Source organism: Triticum urartu, chromosome 1A, assembly GCF_056163025.1.
Source record: "Triticum urartu cultivar PI428250 chromosome 1A, HENAU_Tu73, whole genome shotgun sequence".
Classification (NCBI taxonomy): domain Eukaryota; kingdom Viridiplantae; phylum Streptophyta; class Magnoliopsida; order Poales; family Poaceae; genus Triticum; species Triticum urartu.
In genome coordinates this window covers 60298557-60319122 of record NC_141873.1, presented here as the reverse complement: position 1 = coordinate 60319122, position 20566 = coordinate 60298557, and the positions used below count along the sequence as shown (strand labels likewise).

Sequence of the window (20566 nt, the reverse complement as noted above, 5' to 3'; positions counted from 1 at the left end):
TCTATTATGCCACTTGTATTAAATAAATATTTTATAGACATATAGTGAATCATATATATTTAAAGTTTCCGTTATCGCATTATTAATCGAAGTTTCAGTCCAACAAGTTTTTTTGGGGGGGGGGGGGGGGGGTCATTACACCGGACACTATCATGTCATGTGTATCTAGAAACATGGTGTGTACTTTACACACAATTTCTGAGTGGAAGAACAAAGACGGGATATCGTGATACCCATATTAGACTATCTACTACTCTGCCGGCTCCATCCGTGGGTATGTTCAAGGAGGTCGCACTCTACCGGTGGAAGTACTAATTACACTCGGGGCATTGGGTAGGTCACCGCTTGTCTCATCTTACATCATGTATGTTATTTAGATATAGAAACATATTGTACAATGAATTATCTCTTAGTGTTATATCTGGCAGTAAATATTTCATGCTCCTAAAATTGTGGAATGATTAAAACTGAACTAGAAATATATACAGCTAAAAATGCCATATCTTTTACAACAGATGGAACTATCTTAGCTAAGAGAAGGCAAATATTTTCTCATTTCTCTCTCATCCAACTCAATAATTATCTTGTGGAGCATTGCTAAGATAGCGACATTGACAGACACTAATTGACCAATTAATAATCATGAACGTATATCGTCCAAATTCTACACGTAAAAAGCTTGACTTGATGTGTTGAGAAATTAAATTTTACTATGATCTGCAACAACCAAGGAAACATCTACCATATATATACACATCATCTAGTCAAATCAAGAAAAATTGGGCCATGACAGTTATTTATACCATCTGCATACCAATAGCTGTCTATGAAAAATATCAAGACCTAGCTAGCCAGAGAGCTATTACATTAAGACTTGTGCTAATTTGACGGCAAGATCAAGGAAATTACACACGACCAGACCCTTATGGCAGGATATTATGTTCACACCATGAGAAATACATGGTTTCCCTAAATAATGAACCCGCATGCAGTTTCTACTACTCCCTCCTTCCATCTATATAGGGCATAATGTGTTTTTCAACATGCCTTTGACTATTAATAAGATTAATAATACATGAGATGTATAATGTGAAAAATATATCACTGGAAGCTCCTTTCATATAGGAATTTGACGGTATGCTTTGTGTAACTTGCATGTCATATATTATTGCTCTAACATTTGGTCAAAGTTAGTCTCAAAAAACGCATTAGGCCCTATATAGATGGAAAGAGGGAGTATGTTTTGTTAAACTATGAAAAGTCAATACCATGGTAACTGTTTTCCCTCTTGTCCATGCGTATACGGAGTAGTACGTTTTTCTTCAGTTTGGAAAGGTGTCTGCTTTTTAGGTGAAATATGGTGAACATTTGCCATCCTGAACCATGGACACGAGGATCACCTCCACATGTGACGGAAAATACTACATTTCCCTCTTGGTTTGTCACGGAACTGAACTATATAAGGCGCATTATTGAAAGGTGAAAAAACTGTTAATACACATTTAAATAATTCTCCGTTTTATTCTGTGTAATTTCTGGTTGCATGCGCGATATAATTTTTCTTGACTGAGCACATCCTAGCAAATCTAACTAGGTCAAATTAAAGATTCAATGACACTGCCACCGATGAGAATGTATACATCGGCGCAATTAATTAGTTCTGCAAATAGAGTGAAATATACAATTTTTCCTTGAGAGACGTCATGATCGTCCTAATTACATGCAACTTCTACGATTTCATAATCCTTATAAGCCTATAAAAGGCGAACTTTTCCCAAGCGTTTGGCCATCAATAGCTCAAACTCGCTGCAGACGCCCAGTTAAGAATCAAGGCCTCTCCAAGTCCAGACAACATGGTCACCAAGGACGGTAAGCTAATTAACCTCCACTTATCATAACCGTGTATTGCGTGCATGCAGACTAGCTCTATTTCTATTTTCTGACACGCCATATATATGCAGTGCCTCTACTGAAAATTGCATCACCTACCCGTCCACCCTATGTTCCACCACCAGGTGCCTCAGCATCGCCTTCTGACGATGGTTAGTACCGGCCGCCGATCTCAATTGCTAGTAGTATTATCCCAGTCCCATTCATTAATCAATTAAATTTCATATCAATTATTTGTTATGCAATGATGCATACTAAAGATGTGCCTGGACCGAAAAATTCTGACGCCAGGAAGAAAGGTATTCATCTTCTTGGATACTATCACCATCGCTAGCCTCTCCAAATTTGCCTCATGTTACATTGATAAGCATAGCCAGCCTCCTAACATCTTAATCCCATGCATGCATGCAACTGGTTAAACTGATCGTATCCGTATACTACTCTCTAATTGATTGATATTGCCGTGTAGTTGTGACACCACATAACGCACCCGCACAGCCGGCAGAGGAATCTTCTACTGGTTAGTATACTCAACTACTCAAACATTCAAGCTTACTATTACGTCTCCAAGCAAGAGCAGCTACTGAGCTACATACTCGATCAGTCGATCGTCATGTGCATGCATGCATGCCCCATCATCCACGTCGGACTTGTTTCGATTCCCTGCCCACCTTTTGAACTAGCTTTCGCATCCCTGTTCTCCACCTTTTGAACTAGCTTTCGCATCCCTGTTCTCCACCTTTTGAACACGCCTAGTTAGGGATCAAGGCCTCTCATACTCCAAACAACATGCCGCCCAAGTCGAAGGGTGAGCTAGCTAGTTAACCTCCAGATATCATAGTTTCGTTCATTAACCAATTAAATTAAAGTTTATATCTTTTTATTGCCATGCAGCGCCGAGTAATAGAGGTCCTGTGCCTGGACTGGAAACTTATGCGCAAGGTTCTCATCGACTCTATCTTCATCGCAGCCTCTCCAAATTTAGCCTCATGTTACATTGAAAAGCATAACTGGTCTCCTAACATCTTAATCACATGCATGAATGCAAACTGATTGATTTTCATATCCATGTAGTACTAGTGTTTGATTGATTTTCATATCCGTGTAGTACTAGTGTTTGATTGATTGATATTGCCGTGCAGGGAAACCACCAGCGCCTGTGCAGAAACCACCTGCTTCTAATGGTGGTTAGTAGTACTCCAGCACTCGAGATTACATTACTTTAGTCTCTAAGTAAGAGTAGTTACTAAGGGGGTGTTTGTTTCAGAAGTCCTAGGACTTTTTCTAATCCCAGGGACTAGTCAAAAAAGACTTTCCAATAGAGTCTTTTTCTAGTCCCTGTAGAAAAAGTCCCTCCCGTTTGGTTCCTAGAGACTTTTTAGGGACTTTTTCTAGTCTATGTGACTAAAAAGTCCCTAAACCAAACACCCCCTAAGCTAACATACCGATCGTCGTGTGCATGCATGCATGCACCATCGTCGATGTGGGCCTACCTTTTTGATGTAGCTTCTTTTCCTCGTTCTCCAAAAGATTTCTGTTGCACTTTTCTTGACATGACCAATTGTTCTCTCTTATGCGTTCGCATGCGTGCAGAAAAGAAGAAAGATAAAGCACTAAGGAACAAGCCGGATAAAAATGGTAGATATATATTATCTGCATATAATTCATGTGGCGCTGCAGAAACCTGACGTACAGAAATTTTATTTTAATTTCAGGCAAGGATACAAGTACTTCCAATTAATCGGCAAATTCAGGATCCAGATATAAAATAATTCTCTTGTTTGGATTGATCGATGCCGAAGAAGAATGATAAGAGGTGGAAAGGAAATATGGATCAATCTATTGCGTGTTAGTAGTTTCTACGTGCTTGCTTGGTGCGTTTGTACTCTTGTATTCACATGTATTAATAAATTGGGATTGTATTGAGTTTTATCTTCTTTTTTGGCATGGAGTATATTTTATCCTTTTTTTTGTTAAAACCTGTGAATTTTATCTTGAGCAGTGTCAGTTTGGATCTTTGATAAACTCTGCATAACATGAATAAATATTCTATCACATCATGAGTTCTCACGAATTGAATACGCTTTCTGGAAATTTATGTAATTAACTAGGCAATTACCCGCAAAAAAGGCAATTGCCTCATGCATTGCAATAGAGTCTTGAACATCAGCGGCACTACAATTTTAGTTACTAGTTTTGTACACAATAGCCACGATTCACCTGTAGTTTATCAGTAATATGACTGTGTGGCAGACAAATAGACTTCAATTGCCGCTTGAACCATCACTTATTGGCTTAGCAAAGAAAACATGACTTTATTTGTTAAGCCAATATGATCTACGTGGGGCAAGTTGAGATGGTTTTCAGGACAACCAGTGAGGAAAAACCAACGATTGGGGCGGGGGGGGGGGGGGGGGGAGGGTCAAAGGTGAGAGGGTTGGGAGGGGATACCCAGAGGTCTGGCGAATGAAGGAGCCAAAGAGGGAACACTATTACAAAATAATATTACCAAGGTTTTTTCGGTTGGACAATATGTTGGTGGGCACCGGTTACCAGTTATAGCAGTCAAAATAATGCCCTGAATTATTAAATCAAATTTTAAATTTCAAAAAAATTGATCCCTTTCTTTCAATCTAAGAAAACTTTGCCAAAATTGGTGAGGGTACGGGAGATGCCCTGTAGAGCTGCCGGGGAAGCTGATCCACGAGCACCTATGGGACTTGGCGGACCGAGCCCCTTTCGGTTCGGCGGGGGCGGAGATCGCGCAAAGAGCAGATCGAGGCGAAGCACACGAGCAGTTTACCCAGGTTCGGGCCGCACGGATGCGTAAAACCCTACTCCTGCTTTGTGGATTGTATTGAGTCCTTACTCGGGAGCGCGGAGTGCTACAGTACCCACCAGCAGCTAGCGAGACCGAGCGTGAATGAGTGTCCTCCTCTCCTCTACGTTGCGCATGGGCCTCCTTTTATATGCTCAAGGGGTCACCGACAGGTGGCAACGTAGGCAAGGGCAAAAATGGAAAGTTGCTGTGGTAGGTACAGCTACCAGCTACAGTGTATCATACCTAACCCTGACGGCAGGGGACAAGGGCCTTAAATGCCCGTCTGTGTCGCCCAAAAAGTGCAGAAAAGGACCGCCAGGGACGCAGCCGCTTGCCACGATGGCAATCTTGTCAGCACCGCTTACCACCGCTCACCGCTGGCTGCACAGCCTCCCGCCACGTACGCCTGGAAGGGTCCCAGCGCGACACGTTGGTGGTTGTGTTGGAGCGCGAGTACAGAGTGATGGCTTGCCGCGGCAAGCACCTTGCCGCGGTCGTTGTCTTGTCGTGTCCGGGAGCTTGTCGCTCACCGGGCCTTGCCGGGACGCGTGGCGCGTCGCGGCAAGTTCCTTGAGTTGCCTTGGTTGGCCTTCCCGGCAAGCTCCTCTTGCCAGGGTCTTGTCTCCTTGGCTTAAATACTTTGTTCTTGAATGGCTCCGAAGGAACCAAGGAGGATCTTGGCGGTTGCCCGGCAAGCCTTGCCGCGGGATGCTGCGACTGCCCGTGCACAAGTTCGGGATACTAGGGTACCCCTACTCTAGTACACCGACAGGAGCCCCCGGGCCTGGGCCATACACGGTGCCGAGCGCTGTTGGGCCAGGCCCAAAACAGGGCACAGGCACGCGCGGCCTAGGTTACGCCGCATATCTCTCCGTATCCACCGCGCCCTCCCCGAAGGGCATGCGTTGAATGCGGCGTCATGGGAGAGATCGTGGGTGGTTTGTTTATTCGAAAAAGCGGAACGTCCGCCCCCTCCCTCTTTATAAGCAGGGGAAACAGGGGTAGTGCGCCCATCCGCCAGTTGCTGCTTCAATCTCGAAAACCTCCGCCGCTCCCCTGTCTAAAGAGAGCAGCGCTCTGCCCCCCATCGCCGCCAGCACCACCAACGCCGCCGTCCTCCTCCAGCACTTCCGCCATGGCTCCGAAAGCCGACAAGGGGAAGGTCGTGAAGTCGGGCGAGGCGCAGCGGCTCGCAGCGCTGCGAAAGGAGCGGGTAATCTTCCCCCCAAAGCTCGCCGCGAAGGAGCTGAGGGAGTACTACTACCTCTTCTGGTCGACGGAGACGCGGGCGCACCCGCGCACGAAGGTACTCCCCGCCGCCGCCTGGAAGATGGCTCCAAACGGATACCCTTTCTTCGCCTTGTTCTTCTACTGCGGGCTCTGCCCGCCCTTCTCTGAATTCTTCTGTGATATCATGAACACCTACGGGTTCTGCCTCCTTGACTTCACCCCCAATGCCGTTCTGACCATGGCAGTTTTCGCACATCTTTGCGAAAACTTTGTCGGAGTCCACCCAAACGTAGCTCTTTTCCGCCACTTCTTTATGCCCCGAGTAGAGAGAGGAGAGGCATATTCCGACGGGATCGCCTGGATCTTGAGGGCCGGCAAGAAGGAAGCCTATCTGGAGGGAGAGCTTCGCGGCAAGTGGGAGGAGTGGAGAGCTGACTGGTGTTGGATCGTCGAGGAGAACCCGCAGCCATTTACCGCCCGGCGCCAAACCCCAGTAGTGCGCGGCAACGACTGGAGCAATGTGGCCCCGGAAGATGCTAGGCTGAAGATTGCCATCGCCTGGATCCAACGCCTCAGGCTTGCCGGGCTGACTGTAGGCGCAGTTGGCGCAGATTTCCTTCGCCGCCGCATTGCCCCACTGCAGGAGAGAGGGAGACCCGCCTGGGAGTTCAAGAACGCGGCGGATATCATGAGGCTGCGCCCGGGCCTCAACTACAACTTCACTGTGCTGGAGCTCAACGCGATGCTCCAGGAACTGTTCAAGTACGACCCTGAGCATCCCGAAGTCTTCAGGTTGCCGCAGGGCGTTGTTCCGTTGTGCAACAATTCCTCGCTCGACCGCACCCGCGCAATGATGCCGCTGTGCGACTCGCATGGAATTGTGCCAACTTGGCAAGAGCCAGAAGACGCCGTCGTGCAGGAGTTCTTCGACAGCCTGGTGGAAGTGCCGATCCGCTCCGACGAGAAGAACGGCCTCACCCGCGACACCACCGAGGAGGAGTTGACACGCATCGCCACCTGGCTGGAAGAGGCGGCGGCAGCCGCGGCCGCGGGCGAGTTTGGATTTACTTTGGAGGAGGCAGATGCAGCCGAGGCGGCAAGCCGTGCAGAGTGAGAAGAGCTTGCCGGCAAGAAGGAGCCTGCCGGGCGTGACGCCGAGTCGAGCGAGCCCGCCAAGGACACGAGCGGCTCGTTGGAGATCAACTCCTCTTCCTCCTCGTCTTCGGGCAGCTCGCCGCAAGCAAAACCTCCATCTCCGCCAAGAAGGCGCCTCCGCAAGGCCGGGGACGTGGCGGAGCAGCAGACGAGTCAACAGCCGCCGCGCCGCGCAACACGCTCCACTGCGGCAAGCACTGTTGCCGCGGGAGCGCCTCACGTTGCTGCGGCAACTGGAGCGGGGTCTTCCCAGACCACCGCTTCTGCTCCTGCTGCTTCTCACGCCGCGGGGTCATCTCAGACCGCCGCTACTGTTCCCGCCAAGCGGCCAAGGGAACCTACTCCTCCGCCTCCTCGCGCCGGCCGTGAGCCGGATTTCGACTTCTCGGCGTTCAGCTCCGACGAGGAAGAAGAAAAAGAGTAAGATCCTCTTGTTGTACTTGTAGTTCTTCAATTCTTGTTGTTGTGCCTTGTATCTCATTTGCCTTGCTCCGAACTCATTCCTTTTCAGGACGCTGGCCCAGAGAGCGGCGAAGAGAGCCAAGATTCCGGTGATCAACATTGATGATGAGCCCACTCCGCCAGAAGAGGGTGCGCCTGAGACCACCTTGCCGGACCCGGCAATCATTCTCCAGAGCAGCCCCCAGCGTAAGCACATGGTTTGCTTTCTGCCGTTGGGCGCGCATGGATGCTTTTTCTTTGCTGACATCTTGATTGTTGATTTGTGTAGGAGCAGAGCAGCCCCACCAGGAGCATCCGGAGACAGCCCCCGGCATGCCATCTGCTTCGACTACGCCGCCAAGGGAAAGTTCTCCGGCAAGGGATTCTCCGGCAAGGGACTCTCCGGGAAGGGGGAGTTCTCCGGCAAGGGGGAGCTCTCCGCCAAGGGACAGCACCAGCGTCCCCCCAGCAACAGAGACTACGACCGCCGAGCCCAGCACAGGTAATCTTCTTGCTTCAAAATTTCCCTTTGGTTCTTCTTCTTTTGATCTTCTTTTCTCTTGGATTTTTGCTTGACTCTTCTCTCTTTTTCGGCCGTCAGATCCATCTGCTCCGGAGCCAATGGAGACGGAGGTTGCCGCCAACGACGCTGCTGCCCCCGAAGGAGCAAACGGCGCTGACGATCCCGCCGGAGCGCCAGGCGCTACGCCGACCGCCGATCCGTCCGCCGCTGCCGCCGCGCCAGGCTCCGAAGAGCCCCAGCCAGGCGTCTACTTGCAGGCTGGCGACGGTGTCTTCATCAACCTCCCCTGGGCGTCAAGCTCCAGGGTGCCGGTCGAGGGAGAGAGCTTCGACGGAGAGGTGCTCGCCTCCGCTGGGCTGAAGATAGTTGACGCACCGAGCAGCAGCAGCGGCGAGCCAGAGGAGGAGCAGCTGCTGCAGAAGCTGCTGTCACTCTACTGCGCGCGGCAAGCCAAGCTGGATTCCCGCGAGGCGCTTGTCGCGAAGGCGGGCGTGGACATTGAGAAGCGCAGGGAGGAGCTCGGAGGTTTTCACCAGGAAGTTCTCCGGTCTCTGGCAAAGGAGCGGGAGCAACTTGCCGAAGCGCAGCAGGCCTTCTTCCTCGAGAAGGCTGAAGTCGAAGAGCAACAGCGGCTTGCCGCTGAGAAGTTGGTTGCGCAGGAGGGTGAGCTGGCGCAGCGGAAGGTCAACCTCGACAGCCACGAGGAGGAGCTTGCCGCGCGCGAGCAAACAGTTGGCGGGGCCCTCAAGGAAGCAAAGGATGCTGCCGCAGCTGCCGAGGCCGCCAAGGAGGAGCTGAAGACGAAGGTGGCGCAGCTGGAGGCCGATCTCAAGGCGAGCGACGAGGAGCTTGCCGCGCTCAAGATTGAGCGGGAGAAGGACGCCCACAGCAACTCCAAGCTGCAGGCTCGTCTCGCCGAGAAGGGCAAGGAGCTCAGCGCCGCCAAGGACTCCAACGCAGACCTTGAGTTGAAGCTGACTGCTTTGACCAAGACGCTGGACGGCGCCAAGGAGCAGGAGGCGGCCTTGAAGGAGGAGGTCAAGGCCGGCAAGGTGCTGCTGGAGAGTGCTGCCGCCGCCCAGAATGCTTTCAAGGAGACCGTGGAGCACTGGACGGAGGGTCTGGTGAATGTTGCCGCAGATATCGATAAGGAGCTAGCGCAGCTGGGGATGGAGGATCTCGGGTATCCCTCCGACGAGAACCTCCAGCCCAGCGCCAAGCTCACCTTGTTCTTCAAAGGTGTGGCGACGGCGCTCCAGCGGCTCCGGGAGAGGATCCCAAAGCAGCTGGCCGACGAGTCGCGCAAGATCTGCGCGGGAGCTCTTCAAAAGGTATTGATGAAGGTGGCCTTCCGCAACCCGGGCCTCCGCCTCACCAACGTCCTCAGGACCTTGCCGCCGGATGCCGATCTGGAGGAGCTCAAGGCCCTTGTCGCACCCATTGTGGACAAGGTGAGCGGGATCAAGAGGATTGAGGGCGATCGCGCAGACTAGGCCGCCCGTTTCCTCCTTTTTCTTGTCGCTGTCGATCAAGTTATGAAAACGATCTGTTAGAGCTGCGACAAGCTATTTTGTAATATAACTTCTATTTCGGGCAATGATTGCAATGTTATTCCCTTTACTTGACTCCCCCCTTTGTATGTTTTTGCCCTACGCTTTTAGGGAACTTGCCGGCGCAGGCACCTGAGCCGCGAGCGCTGAGTGCGGGACGTCAGCAGCCTGCTGGCGGTGCCGCTGCCGACAAGAAACCTTGTCGCAACTAGTCGCAGCTCACTTAGATGGTTGAGCGGACTCGAAACAAAGTAAGGGCGCAACTAGCTACGAGTTGGTTCCTCCGCGCACAGGTTTTCCATACAAAGTGCGGTTGTTTAAGGGAGATAACTTAAAAATTAAAAAATCTGATTGCTCAAACTTTGGCAACTTAGCTTTTCTGTTGTTTGCTTCCCAGCAAGGCAAAATTCTTGAACGACGCCTGGTCCATACCCTTTTCTTCTCCTTCCCCCCGGCAAACTTGTGCGCGAGGGAACCTTCCTTTCCTTGTGAAAAAGAAAGAAGAGAAAATACAGATATGGAGCCTTATGGCTCGTTATCGCTTACCGGGGAGTAGATGCTGCACAAAGTGTCAGATCACACATGCAAAATATAGAAAGCATGAAATTGACAAGATGCGCGGAGCATGTGAGCTTTACTTATGCACGGGGTCTGCGCCCGGCTTTGTACAAAGGATTACATGCAACAGCGGCAAGACTTGTACAAAATGTGGTTGCCGGAACAAGTTCCGGCAACCGCACCTTACGGGTAAAACTTACGAAGATGCTCAATGTTCCAGGAGTTGCTCACCGGAATGCCATCTTCGGTCTCAAGGCGGACAGCGCCAGGCCTAGTGACTCGTTTCACCCGGTAAGAGCCTTCCCACTTCGGCATCAACTTGTTCGAATTCTTGGCGGACTGAACGCGCCGAAGAACAAGGTCGCCTTCCTCGAGACTTCTGGCGTTAACTTTGTGGCTATGGTAGCGGCGCAAAGCTTGCTGGTAGCGAGCAGCTCGTACCGCAGCCTGAAAACGGTCTTCCTCAAGGAGCAGTGCGTCATCTTGTCGCAGCTGCTCTTGCTCAAGCTCATCATAAGCGAGCAGTCGAGGTGACCCGTATACGAGTTCCGTGGGGAGAACTGCCTCTGCTTCATAGACTAGAGCGAAAGGTGTCTGGCCAGTGGTTCTATTTGGCGTTGTCCTGATCGACCAAAGAACCACCGGCAGCTCCTCAATCCAGTTTTTTCCGCACTTGTACAGCCTGTCGAAAGTCCTGGTCTTGAGCCCGTGCAGCACTTCAGCATTTGCCCTCTCCGCTTGACCGTTGCTTCTCAGGTGAGCAACAGAAGCGAAGCAGACCTTGGCGCCAAGATCTTGGACGTACTGCATGAAGGTGCGGCTCGTAAATTGCGTACCGTTGTCGGTGATGATCTTGTTAGGGATCCCGAAGCGGCAAACAATCGACCTGAAGAACTTGACGGCTGACTGTGCTGTCACCTTCCTCACTGGTTCCACTTCTGGCCACTTTATGAACTTGTCGATTGCAACGTACAAGTACTCAAAGCCCCCGACAGCTCGCGGAAAGGGGCCGAGGATATCGAGCCCCCAGACCGAAAATGGCCAGGATAAAGGGATCGTATGGAGAGCTTGAGCTGGCTGGTGTATCTGTTTGGAATGGAACTGGCACGCTTCACACTTGGTTACTTGTGCAGTTGCATCCTGGAGGGCTGTCGGCCAAAAGAAACCTTGCCGGAATGCTTTGCCGACAAGTGCTCTTGCGCCAATGTGGTGTCCACATATGCCTCCATGTATCTCTGCCAACAGCTTTTGTCCGTCTTCCCGGTGAATACACTTCAATTTCACCCCATTGAGCCTTCTTCTGTACAGTGTGTCGTCGACAAACTGGTACATACTTGACTGCCGGGCTACTCTTTCCGCTTCTTCTTACTCTTCGGGTCTCCTGTCTGAAGGAAACGGACAATCTGCTGTGCCCATGCTAGAGCTTGTGGCTCGACAACAAGGACTAAAGGCATATCTGTTGCTGCGGGAACATCCGCTTCTACGGCGAGAACCTGCGGCTCTGCCGGAGCTTGACGTTTCCCGGCAAGCTTGCCGGAGCAAAACTTGTCGGGAGCCTCTGCTTCAACGGAACAAACCCCAGGGCTTGCCGGAGCAGGACGTTCCCCGGCAAGCTTGCCGGAGCAAAACTTGTCGGGAGCCTCTGCTTCAATGGAACGAAGTCTAGGGCCTGCCGGAGCAGATTGCTCCTCAGCGCTCTTGGTGTTGATCTTGGGGACCTTCTTGGCGGCGGCTTCGGGAAGCTCTGCCGGAAAATAGTCGCCAAAAATCAACTTCCTCTTCTTGCTCTGTCCAGTTGATGGTGTTACGGTCGGTTGAGTTAGCTTGAGCACAAAGATCCCTGGTTCCACAGGTAACTTAAGTGCGGCGCACTTTGACAGGCCATCGGCAATGTCGTTCTGAGCTCTTGGAACATGCTCCATCTGCAGGCCGTCAAAGTGCTCTTCTAGATTTCTCACTTCGTCAACGTAGGCTTCCATCAATGGACTCTGATAGTTCTTGTTCACTTGGCGGACGACAAGCTGCGAGTCACCCCTGACAATGAGCTTCTTGATCCCAAGGTCTGCCGCAATTCTGAGACCAGCAAGCAAGCCTTCATACTCTGCAGTATTGTTTGCCGCTTGCTCCTTGAGAAAGTGCATCTGGACTACGTACTTGAGGTGCTCTCCGGTGGGTGCGACAAGCAGCACGCCAGCGCCGGCGCCTTGCAGCGAAAAGGCACCATCAAAGTACATCAGCCACTCTTTGCTTGCTTCCTTGACGGGGATGCTCGTTTCTAGAATTTCCTCATCTGGTGTTGGCGTCCACTCTGCTATAAATTCTGCCAATGTTCTGCTTTGGATAGTTGAAGTGCTTTCAAACTTGAGGCCAAAGCTTGACAGTTCCAGTGCCCACTCGACAATCCTGCCTGTCGCTTATGGATTCTGCAGTATCCTCTTCAGCGGAAAGCGAGTGACAACTGTGATCTCATGTGCTTGGAAGTAATGGCGCAGCTTTCTCGAGGCCATGAGAAGGCCGAAAAGAAATTTCTGCACACCAGAGTACCTTGACCTAGCCCCCTGCAGAAGGGAACTGACAAAGTAAACTGGGCGCTGCACCATTTTCTTCTGTACATCTTCGTGCATCTGCGCAGATCCATCCTTGTCGGGACCAGAGCTTGTCGGGGGAGCCCCCTGCTTGTCGCTGGATGCGCTTGCTGGGGTTGCTGGCTCATCATCTGCCTCCCTCTCCGCAACTAACGCAGCACTAACCACTTGATTGGTTGCCGCTATATACAGCAGCAACTTCTCTTGTGGCTTAGGTGCGACAAGTGTTGGAGCGGAGGACAGGTATTTCTTCAAGTCCTACAGCGCGGCCTCCGCTTCCGGAGTCCATTGCATCGGACCTGCCTTTTTTAATATTTTGAAAAATGGCAGGGTGCGCTCAGCAGACCTAGAGATAAACCTGCTGAGAGCAGCCACGCAACCGGCAAGTCTTCGTACATCCTTGACGCGCTTTGGTGCTTTGATTTGCTCAATGGCCCTGATCTTGTCGGGATTGGCTTCAATTCCCCGCTGAGATACGAAAAACCCGAGAAGCTTGCCGGAAGGAACTCCAAACACACACTTCTCGGGGTTTAGCTTGAGGTTGATCTTGCGCAGATTTGCAAAGGTCTCATCCAAATCTTGAATCAGAGTTGCCCTGTCCTTGCTCTTGACCACTATATCATCCATGTAAGCTTCCACATTTCTGTGTATTTGTGGCTCAAAAGTAACATGGACAACTCTTGCAAATGTTGAACCAGCATTCTTTAAACCGAAAGGCATCCGTACGAAACAGTACGTGCCACATGGAGTAATGAATGCGGTCTTCTCCTCATCCTCTTCTGCCATGAAGATCTGATGGTATCCTGAGTATGCGTCAAGAAATGAAAGCAAGTCACATCCGGCTGTGGAGTCAACAATCTGGTCAATGCACGGCAAGGGAAATGGGTCTTTGGGACAAGCTTTATTAACATCGGTAAAGTCAATACAAAGCCTCCATTTCCCGTTTGCCTTGCGCACGACTACAGGATTGGCCAACCACGTAGGATGGAGCACTCCTCTGACAAGGCCTGCTGCTTCCAACTTCTTGATTTCTTCTGCGATGAACTCTTGGCGCTCCACTGCTTGCTTCCTGACTTTCTGCTTGACGGGCCGCGCATGAGGACAAACAGCAAGGTGGTGCTCAATTACTTTCCTGGGAACACCGGGGATGTCAGACGGTTGCCATGCAAACACGTCGACATTCGCCCGCAGGAAAGCAACGAGCGCGCTTTCCTATTTAGGGTCAAGCGTGGCACTGATGGTGAAGGTACCACCAGTGCCGTCCTCCTTGGCGGACACCTTCTTGGTCTCTGGCGGAGCTGCCATTGTCTTTTTATACTTGCCAGTGGAGCTCGATGGTGCGTCCTCGACGGCAGCGCAGCACTCCGAAGAGGTGCGCTTGCCGGAGTGGGCATCAGAGCTCTTGCCAGACTTGGTCTTCTTTTTTCCCCCGGGAGCTTCAACGGCAAGTGTCTTGTGATCAGTTGCGGCTGCTGCTTCCCGGTAGATCTTGTCGGCGCAGATAAGAGCATCTTTCTTGTCGCCAGGGACAGAGATGACACTTATCGGGCCTGGCATCTTCAGTATGTTGTATGCATAGTGAGAGGCTGCCATGAACTTGGCGAGTGCTGGACGGCCAAGTATTCCATTGTAGGGCAATGGAAAATCGGCAACGTCAAAAGTAACTCTCTCAGTCCTGAAATTCAACTCGCTGCCAAATTTCACCGGCAGCGTAATCTTCCCCTTCGGCTTGCTCCTTCCCGGATTGATTCCTTGGAATATGCCGGTCTCTTCAAGCTCGCTGTCAGGGATCTGGAGTTTCTGGAGTACAGCGGAGGAGATCAGGTTCAAGCCGGCCCCGCCGTCAACTAACATCTTAGTGACCTTGAGGTTGCGGATAGTTGGTGAAACCAACATCGGCAAGCACCCGACCGCAGTTGTGCGATCAGGGTGGTCCTCAATATCAAAGATGATAGGCGTGCTGGACCATTTCAGAAGTTTGCGCGACTCGATAGGTGGTTCTGCTGCATTGACTTCCCGCGCCCACTGCTTGAGTTGGCGGTGTGAAGTATGCAGAGAAGCACCACCGTCAACGCACAAGACCTCTGTGGCTTTCTGAAACTCCTGCTCACTGGTCTCGACATCATCCATGTCTTCGTCGTCGTCATCTTCATCCTTGTCACGGCCGCGGGGAGGTCTGTCTCCTTGCCGCTGCTTGGCCTTGCCGCGGCGTCCTCCCCAGCCGGTGCGCTTCTTGCCAGATTCCCCAGCGCCTCCTTGGGCCCTCTCCTTGTCGCGTCGCTCGTATTCAGCTTTCTGTTGCTGGACAAGCTGCTCGACCTTCTTGCAGCTCTGGAGGTCATGGCCCTTGGTGCGGTGAATCTTGCAGTACTGCTTGTCGGAGCCGTCCTGCTTGTCGGCGGCCGCCACAGCCTGGCAGTTGGTGCATGCGGCAATCTCCTTGCCGGAGCTACCAACTTTGGCTTTCTTGGCGCCACCTTCGTTGCCGGACTGCTCAACGACTAGCACATCTTTGCCTTTCTTCTTCCTGTTGTTCCGCCGCCGGTTTTTCTTTGCCAGGGCAGCATCCTCGCTGTCAGATCCTCCTGCTCCTGTATTCTCTCCGGGGAATTTCCTCCCTTCCTCAGCACGTGCACACTTGTTGGCCAGGGCATACAGCTCGCTGACGTCCCTGATCTTGCACATCGCCATCTCCTCCCGCATCCTGCGGTTACGCACGTTCTGATGGAACGCGCTGATGACCGCGACAGGGTGGATATTTGGGATGTTATGCTGTACACGGCTGAACCTCTGAATGTACTTGCGCAGGGGCTCTCCTTCCTTCTGGACGAGAAGATGAAGGTCACTCTCTTGGCCATGCGGTTTGTGGCCGCCTGTGAAGGCGCCAACAAACTGATGGCATAGGTCTGCCCAGGAGGATATGGAGTTTTCCGGCAAGTGCGTGATCCAGGACCTGACGTTGGGCTTGAGCACCAGCGGGAAGTAGTTGGCAAGGATCTTGTCGTCCCGTCCCCCGGCAGCCTGCACCGCGATGGTGTAGATACTGGGAACTCCGACGGATGCGACTTGCCGTCGTACTTCTCCGGTACGTCTGGCTTGAAATTCTTCGTGCTGGGCCACTGGACTTGCGGCAGCTCAGGAGTGAACGCAGGGCAACCTACCGCGTACGGCAAGTCGCCTGGTTCCTCTGGCGCATGCATGTCAACAGAGGGCCCAGCGCGCTAGTCAGATTGACGCCGCGCTTCTCTTCGGCGCTCGATGCGAGTACGAGCGTCTTCTTGTTGTCGTTCGTGAAGAACTTGACGCTGATCACGGCGAGCTCGTGGATCCGACGATGCGGTGGAGTCGCTGTCGAGGTGGATCCGGCGAGTCGGCGATCTTGGCCTTCGGGGTGGAGAATGCACGGTGGTTGCACCCCCACCGGTCTTGTCGCCACCGGCTCGCGCCTGGCTGACTTGCCGCGGCTGCGATGTGCTCGGCTGCCGTGGGGTGTCGCCGTTGGCGAAGCCGATGAGGCTTTGAATGGTGGCCCTCCAGTCGTCGATCTTGTCTGCCGCTGGAGGGTAGTCCAGGAGCAGTTGAGCTCGCGCCAGAGCTTCTGCTGAAGTGGCGGGCGGCGGTGGCGAACGGTGCGAGGAACAGGATATGCTCGGACTTCTAACTATGTTAGAAGGAGCAGTATCTCGTCCAAGCAACCGTGCCTCGCTCGTGCCAGCATGCTGGCGTGCATGCTGGTCTTGAGCCCTCCGAGATCCACCAGCTTGATCTTGATCCAGCAAACGTATGGTACCGTGAGTACCATGACGCTGCCGGTCCTGCGCCCCCTGAGATGGGCGCGGTGCGTGTACGGACGCCGAGGTCTTGGAGTGCGCCCGGTCGTTGTGGGAGCTGGCTACGCCGCCGATGGGCAGCGCAGCCTTGTCCTTGGACTTGGCAGCACCGTGAGCTCCCTCGCCCTCGCCCGTTATTCCGCCGGCGTCTACCCCACCAGCCATCTGGTCCGGTGGTGGTGGGTTCGGCGCGGATAGAGCAGCCGTCTCCGAAGCCTTCTTCTTCGGCGGCATGTCGATGAAGATGATGAAGATTTAGCTCGTGTGAACGTCGGATCAGGTTCACACAACCTCGACGCCCCCTACCTGGCGCGCCAAAGATGCCGGGGAAGCTGATCCACGAGCACCTATGGGACTTGGCGGACCGAGCCCCTTTCGGTTCGGCGGGGGCGGAGATCGCGCAAAGAGCAGATCGAGGCGAAGCACACGAGCAGTTTACCCAGGTTCGGGCCGCACGGATGCGTAAAACCCTACTCCTGCTTTGTGGATTGTATTGAGTCCTTACTCGGGAGCGCGGAGTGCTACAGTACCCACCAGCAGCTAGCGAGACCGAGCGTGAATGAGTGTCCTCCTCTCCTCTACGTTGCGCATGGGCCTCCTTTTATATGCTCAAGGGGTCACCGACAGGTGGCAACGTAGGCAAGGGCAAAAATGGAAAGTTGCTGTGGTAGGTACAGCTACCAGCTACGGTGTATCATACCTAACCCTGACGGCAGGGGACAAGGGTCTTAAATGCCCGTCTGTGTCGCCCAAAAAGTGCAGAAAAGGACCGCCAGGCACGCAGCCGCTTGCCACGATGGCAATCTTGTCAGCACCGCTTACCACCGCTAACCGCTGGCTGCACAGCCTCCCGCCACGTACGCCTGGAAGGGTCCCAGCGCGACACGTTGGTGGTTGTGCTGGAGCGCGAGTACAGAGTGATGGCTTGTCACGGCAAGCACCTTGCCGCGGTCGTTGTCTTGTCGTGTCCGGGAGCTTGTCGCTCACCGGGCCTTGCCGGGACGCGTGGCGCGTCGCGGCAAGTTCCTTGAGTTGCCTTGGTTGGTCTTCCCGGCAAGCTCCTCTTGCCAGGGTCTTGTCTCCTTGGCTTAAATACTTTGTTCTTGAATGGCTCCGAAGGAACCAAGGAGGATCTTGGCGGTTGCCCGGCAAGCCTTGCCGTGGGATGCTGCGACTGCCCGTGCACAAGTTCGGGATACTAGAGTACCCCTACTCTAGTACACCGACAAGAGCCGGACCAGGAAAATCACCCAAGAAAAGAAACCCGTGAGTAATACCACAACAAATTACTTCACAATGTAACCATATGTTCTGTCGCTTGGTGCATTTCTAATATATAATCACAATCTTTTACTATGATGAATATACCATATAGGTACAATGTTTACACATTTTGCACTAGTGCAAGTCTAACTCATTTTCCGCTAATTCACTTCTCGATATTTATGATTGACACTACTACTTTAGTATTTGTCCCGTATCCAGTGAAAAATATTTTTTCATCGATAAAGGTCGTTTTTATTAACACGAAATGTAGCACTAAGGGGATACTACACATCATGGGCAACCACATGGCCTCGGCAAAACTGCGGTGGAAAGCACATTTATTTGCCCGGACGCCGCTCCCACCACCACAACAACGCACCACAGTAGACAAACCCTAACCCTAATGCTACATGTGGTTGTCCATGCATCATGCATAGCATCCCCCTAATGCTACATTTTGAGTTAATAAAAGCACTCTTTATCAAGAAAAATGTATTTTCACATATACGGTTCATTTTTTTTCGTTTCAATAATGCGACATGGTTGAGTCAATGCATGCTTTGTCGGACAGGGAACCATCCACTTGTCCATGGATCAATGGATTGAATACTGATTTGCGTACCTGTTTTTCTACTGTAACAATAATCAAGCCAATAATAATAAGATTTCTCTGTCATTGGCAATCTTTGTCCCATTAATTGATCTCAGTTGAAGGTTATGTGATGAGCTGGTTGTGATTTCACTCGCTGACTTCATACTCCGCGGCTGTGCACACGTACACACGTCCAAATAGATACATATACATTCAACCTAGTTTTACGCCCCTAAGTTGTAGAGGCCACTTAGAAAACTCCATCTTCTCACGTTCAAGTGGAAAGAATCTCACATTCAAGTGGAATGTATATCAATTTGGACGTGTGTACGTGTGCACAGCCGTGAAGTATGAAGTCGGCGAGTGAAATCACAACCAGCACGGAAAGTTCAGCTAAGATCAATTAATGGGGCAAAGATTGCCAATGACCGAGAAATCTTATTATTATTTGCTTGATTATTAATACAGTAGAAAAACAGGTATGCAAATCAGTATTTATTCCATTGATCCATGGACAAGTGGATGGTTACCTGTCCGATAAAGCATGCATTGACTCGATCATGTCACATTATTGTAACGGAAAAAAATGAACCATAATAATAAGTTGTACTCACCCCGTTACTAAATATAAGTCTTTGTAGAGATTCCTCTACAAATTACATACGGATGTATATAGACATATTTTAGAGCGTAGATTCACTCATTTTGCTTCATACGTAGTCCATAGTGGGATCTCTTAAAAGACTTATATTTAGAAACGAAAGGAGTAGAAGTCACATGTATGCAACTAATGAAGGAGTCATCGACCACTCGCATTCTAGGGAACGTTCCGCCGAGTATACTATTCCTTCTCGTCTTCTAAGATGCCAAATACTACATGGAAAGGGAGTTGATGAATATAGAGGTTGTGGCAGTAGGCTGTGTTCCATATTTATATATGGTGCGTCAAAATATCTGAAAAATATTCGCACAATTGTACTGTTTCCATTCGGGTTTATAAGTCGAATGAGGGATTTTTCTGTTCATTTTGACTAACGAAAGATATGCTATATGCTAAAAAAAATCTTTAGATTCGTTTTCGAATGAAGTTTCTGTAGGTATTGCATCACCTAACATTTGAACTAGACCCTTGTCGAAATACATGACCATTGGCAGTTTCTAGAGTCCTTATTCATGAAGAAACCCTACCTCGGGTTGGATTCGGTCCCCTATTAGGACTATCCAAATTTTCCCTGTCCCACCGTAAATATTGTCACAGGGGTTTGTTTAGGTCAGATTTGTTTATTTAAGACTCAACACAACTGCAACTGTGTGTACTTTGTTTGGGCCTAACACAAACCAAGACCACTTTATCTAGATTCACAATATCCAGATTACAAAGTATAGTTTGATTGCTTCAAGAAATTAGACCTTCATGGTGATGTTGATCGTGCTCCGGCCCGGTCAATAAAAACTATGGAGTTAGTTTACTGATTACATAGGCGCAACATCGTCTCACATTCTAGTCTGATCTTCGAAGTCAACTCCAACCAAATCAACATGTATTTCTCTTCGAAAGATCGGGACACCATTGTACGTATTACATGCCATGGATAAGAGGAGAAATGGAGATGGAAGGTGGACCTTGGGGGAGGGTGATGTGACGGGTTCTCCAACCTGACACACATATAGCAGCAAGCACGAATGGAAATGTGCAAAGGTTACCGGCCTATGTAAAAGTGGTGGAGAGGCCTATGAGCTAGATACCGGCAATCTAGAAGAAGACACTGAGGGTGATTTTGGTGAGGCGGTCGGGCAGGTTGGCAGCAATGCCGTTGCAGAGTTGCAATCACCTTCTTCTTGCAGCCCTGCTGCCTCTTGCTTTGCTCCAGTATTGCGTGCGTCGTCAACAATGTGTGCTATGGTGGGAGAAAATGACAGAGTTGGAACCTAGAAGCAGGGTTAGGGAGCCAAGCGGGCAATTTGTTGTTGGGGACGTCGATGATGTGGATGGGCGGGAAGTCTAGATGTTTCAAGAAAGGGGCCGATGTTGGAGGAAGCGGTGAAACAAAAAGGCGAAAGCCCACTAGATCAGAACCCAAGATGCAAACGGGACAGTGGCTATAAGCCTAAATTATTATCATTC

General features: G+C 51.1%; 2 protein-coding genes across 5 annotated transcripts; both read left to right on the top strand.

Annotated features, from left to right (window-relative positions):
• The first annotated feature begins 1756 nt into the window (after positions 1–1756).
• On the top strand, positions 1757–3822 carry LOC147990017 (uncharacterized). 4 transcript variants are annotated; one of them, XM_087520842.1, is made up of 8 exons: positions 1757–1869; positions 1962–2042; positions 2151–2189; positions 2360–2410; positions 2785–2832; positions 3033–3077; positions 3484–3528; positions 3606–3822. In XM_087520842.1, exons 1-8 carry the CDS (start codon positions 1854–1856, stop codon positions 3629–3631), a joined length of 351 nt encoding a protein of 116 aa, XP_087376968.1. In that variant the 5' UTR covers positions 1757–1853; the 3' UTR covers positions 3632–3822. The 4 variants fall into 4 exon arrangements, with proteins under 4 accessions (XP_087376968.1, XP_087377004.1, XP_087377033.1 ...); XM_087520878.1 differs by lacking the exon at positions 2151–2189; XM_087520907.1 differs by lacking the exon at positions 2785–2832.
• A 3838-nt stretch (positions 3823–7660) lies between these two features.
• Positions 7661–9553, top strand: LOC147990016 (uncharacterized). Its single transcript, XM_087520798.1, has 4 exons — positions 7661–7748; positions 7827–8039; positions 8139–8881; positions 8966–9553. Exons 1-4 carry the CDS (start codon positions 7661–7663, stop codon positions 9551–9553), a joined length of 1632 nt encoding a protein of 543 aa, XP_087376924.1.
• The last annotated feature ends 11013 nt before the right edge of the window (positions 9554–20566 follow it).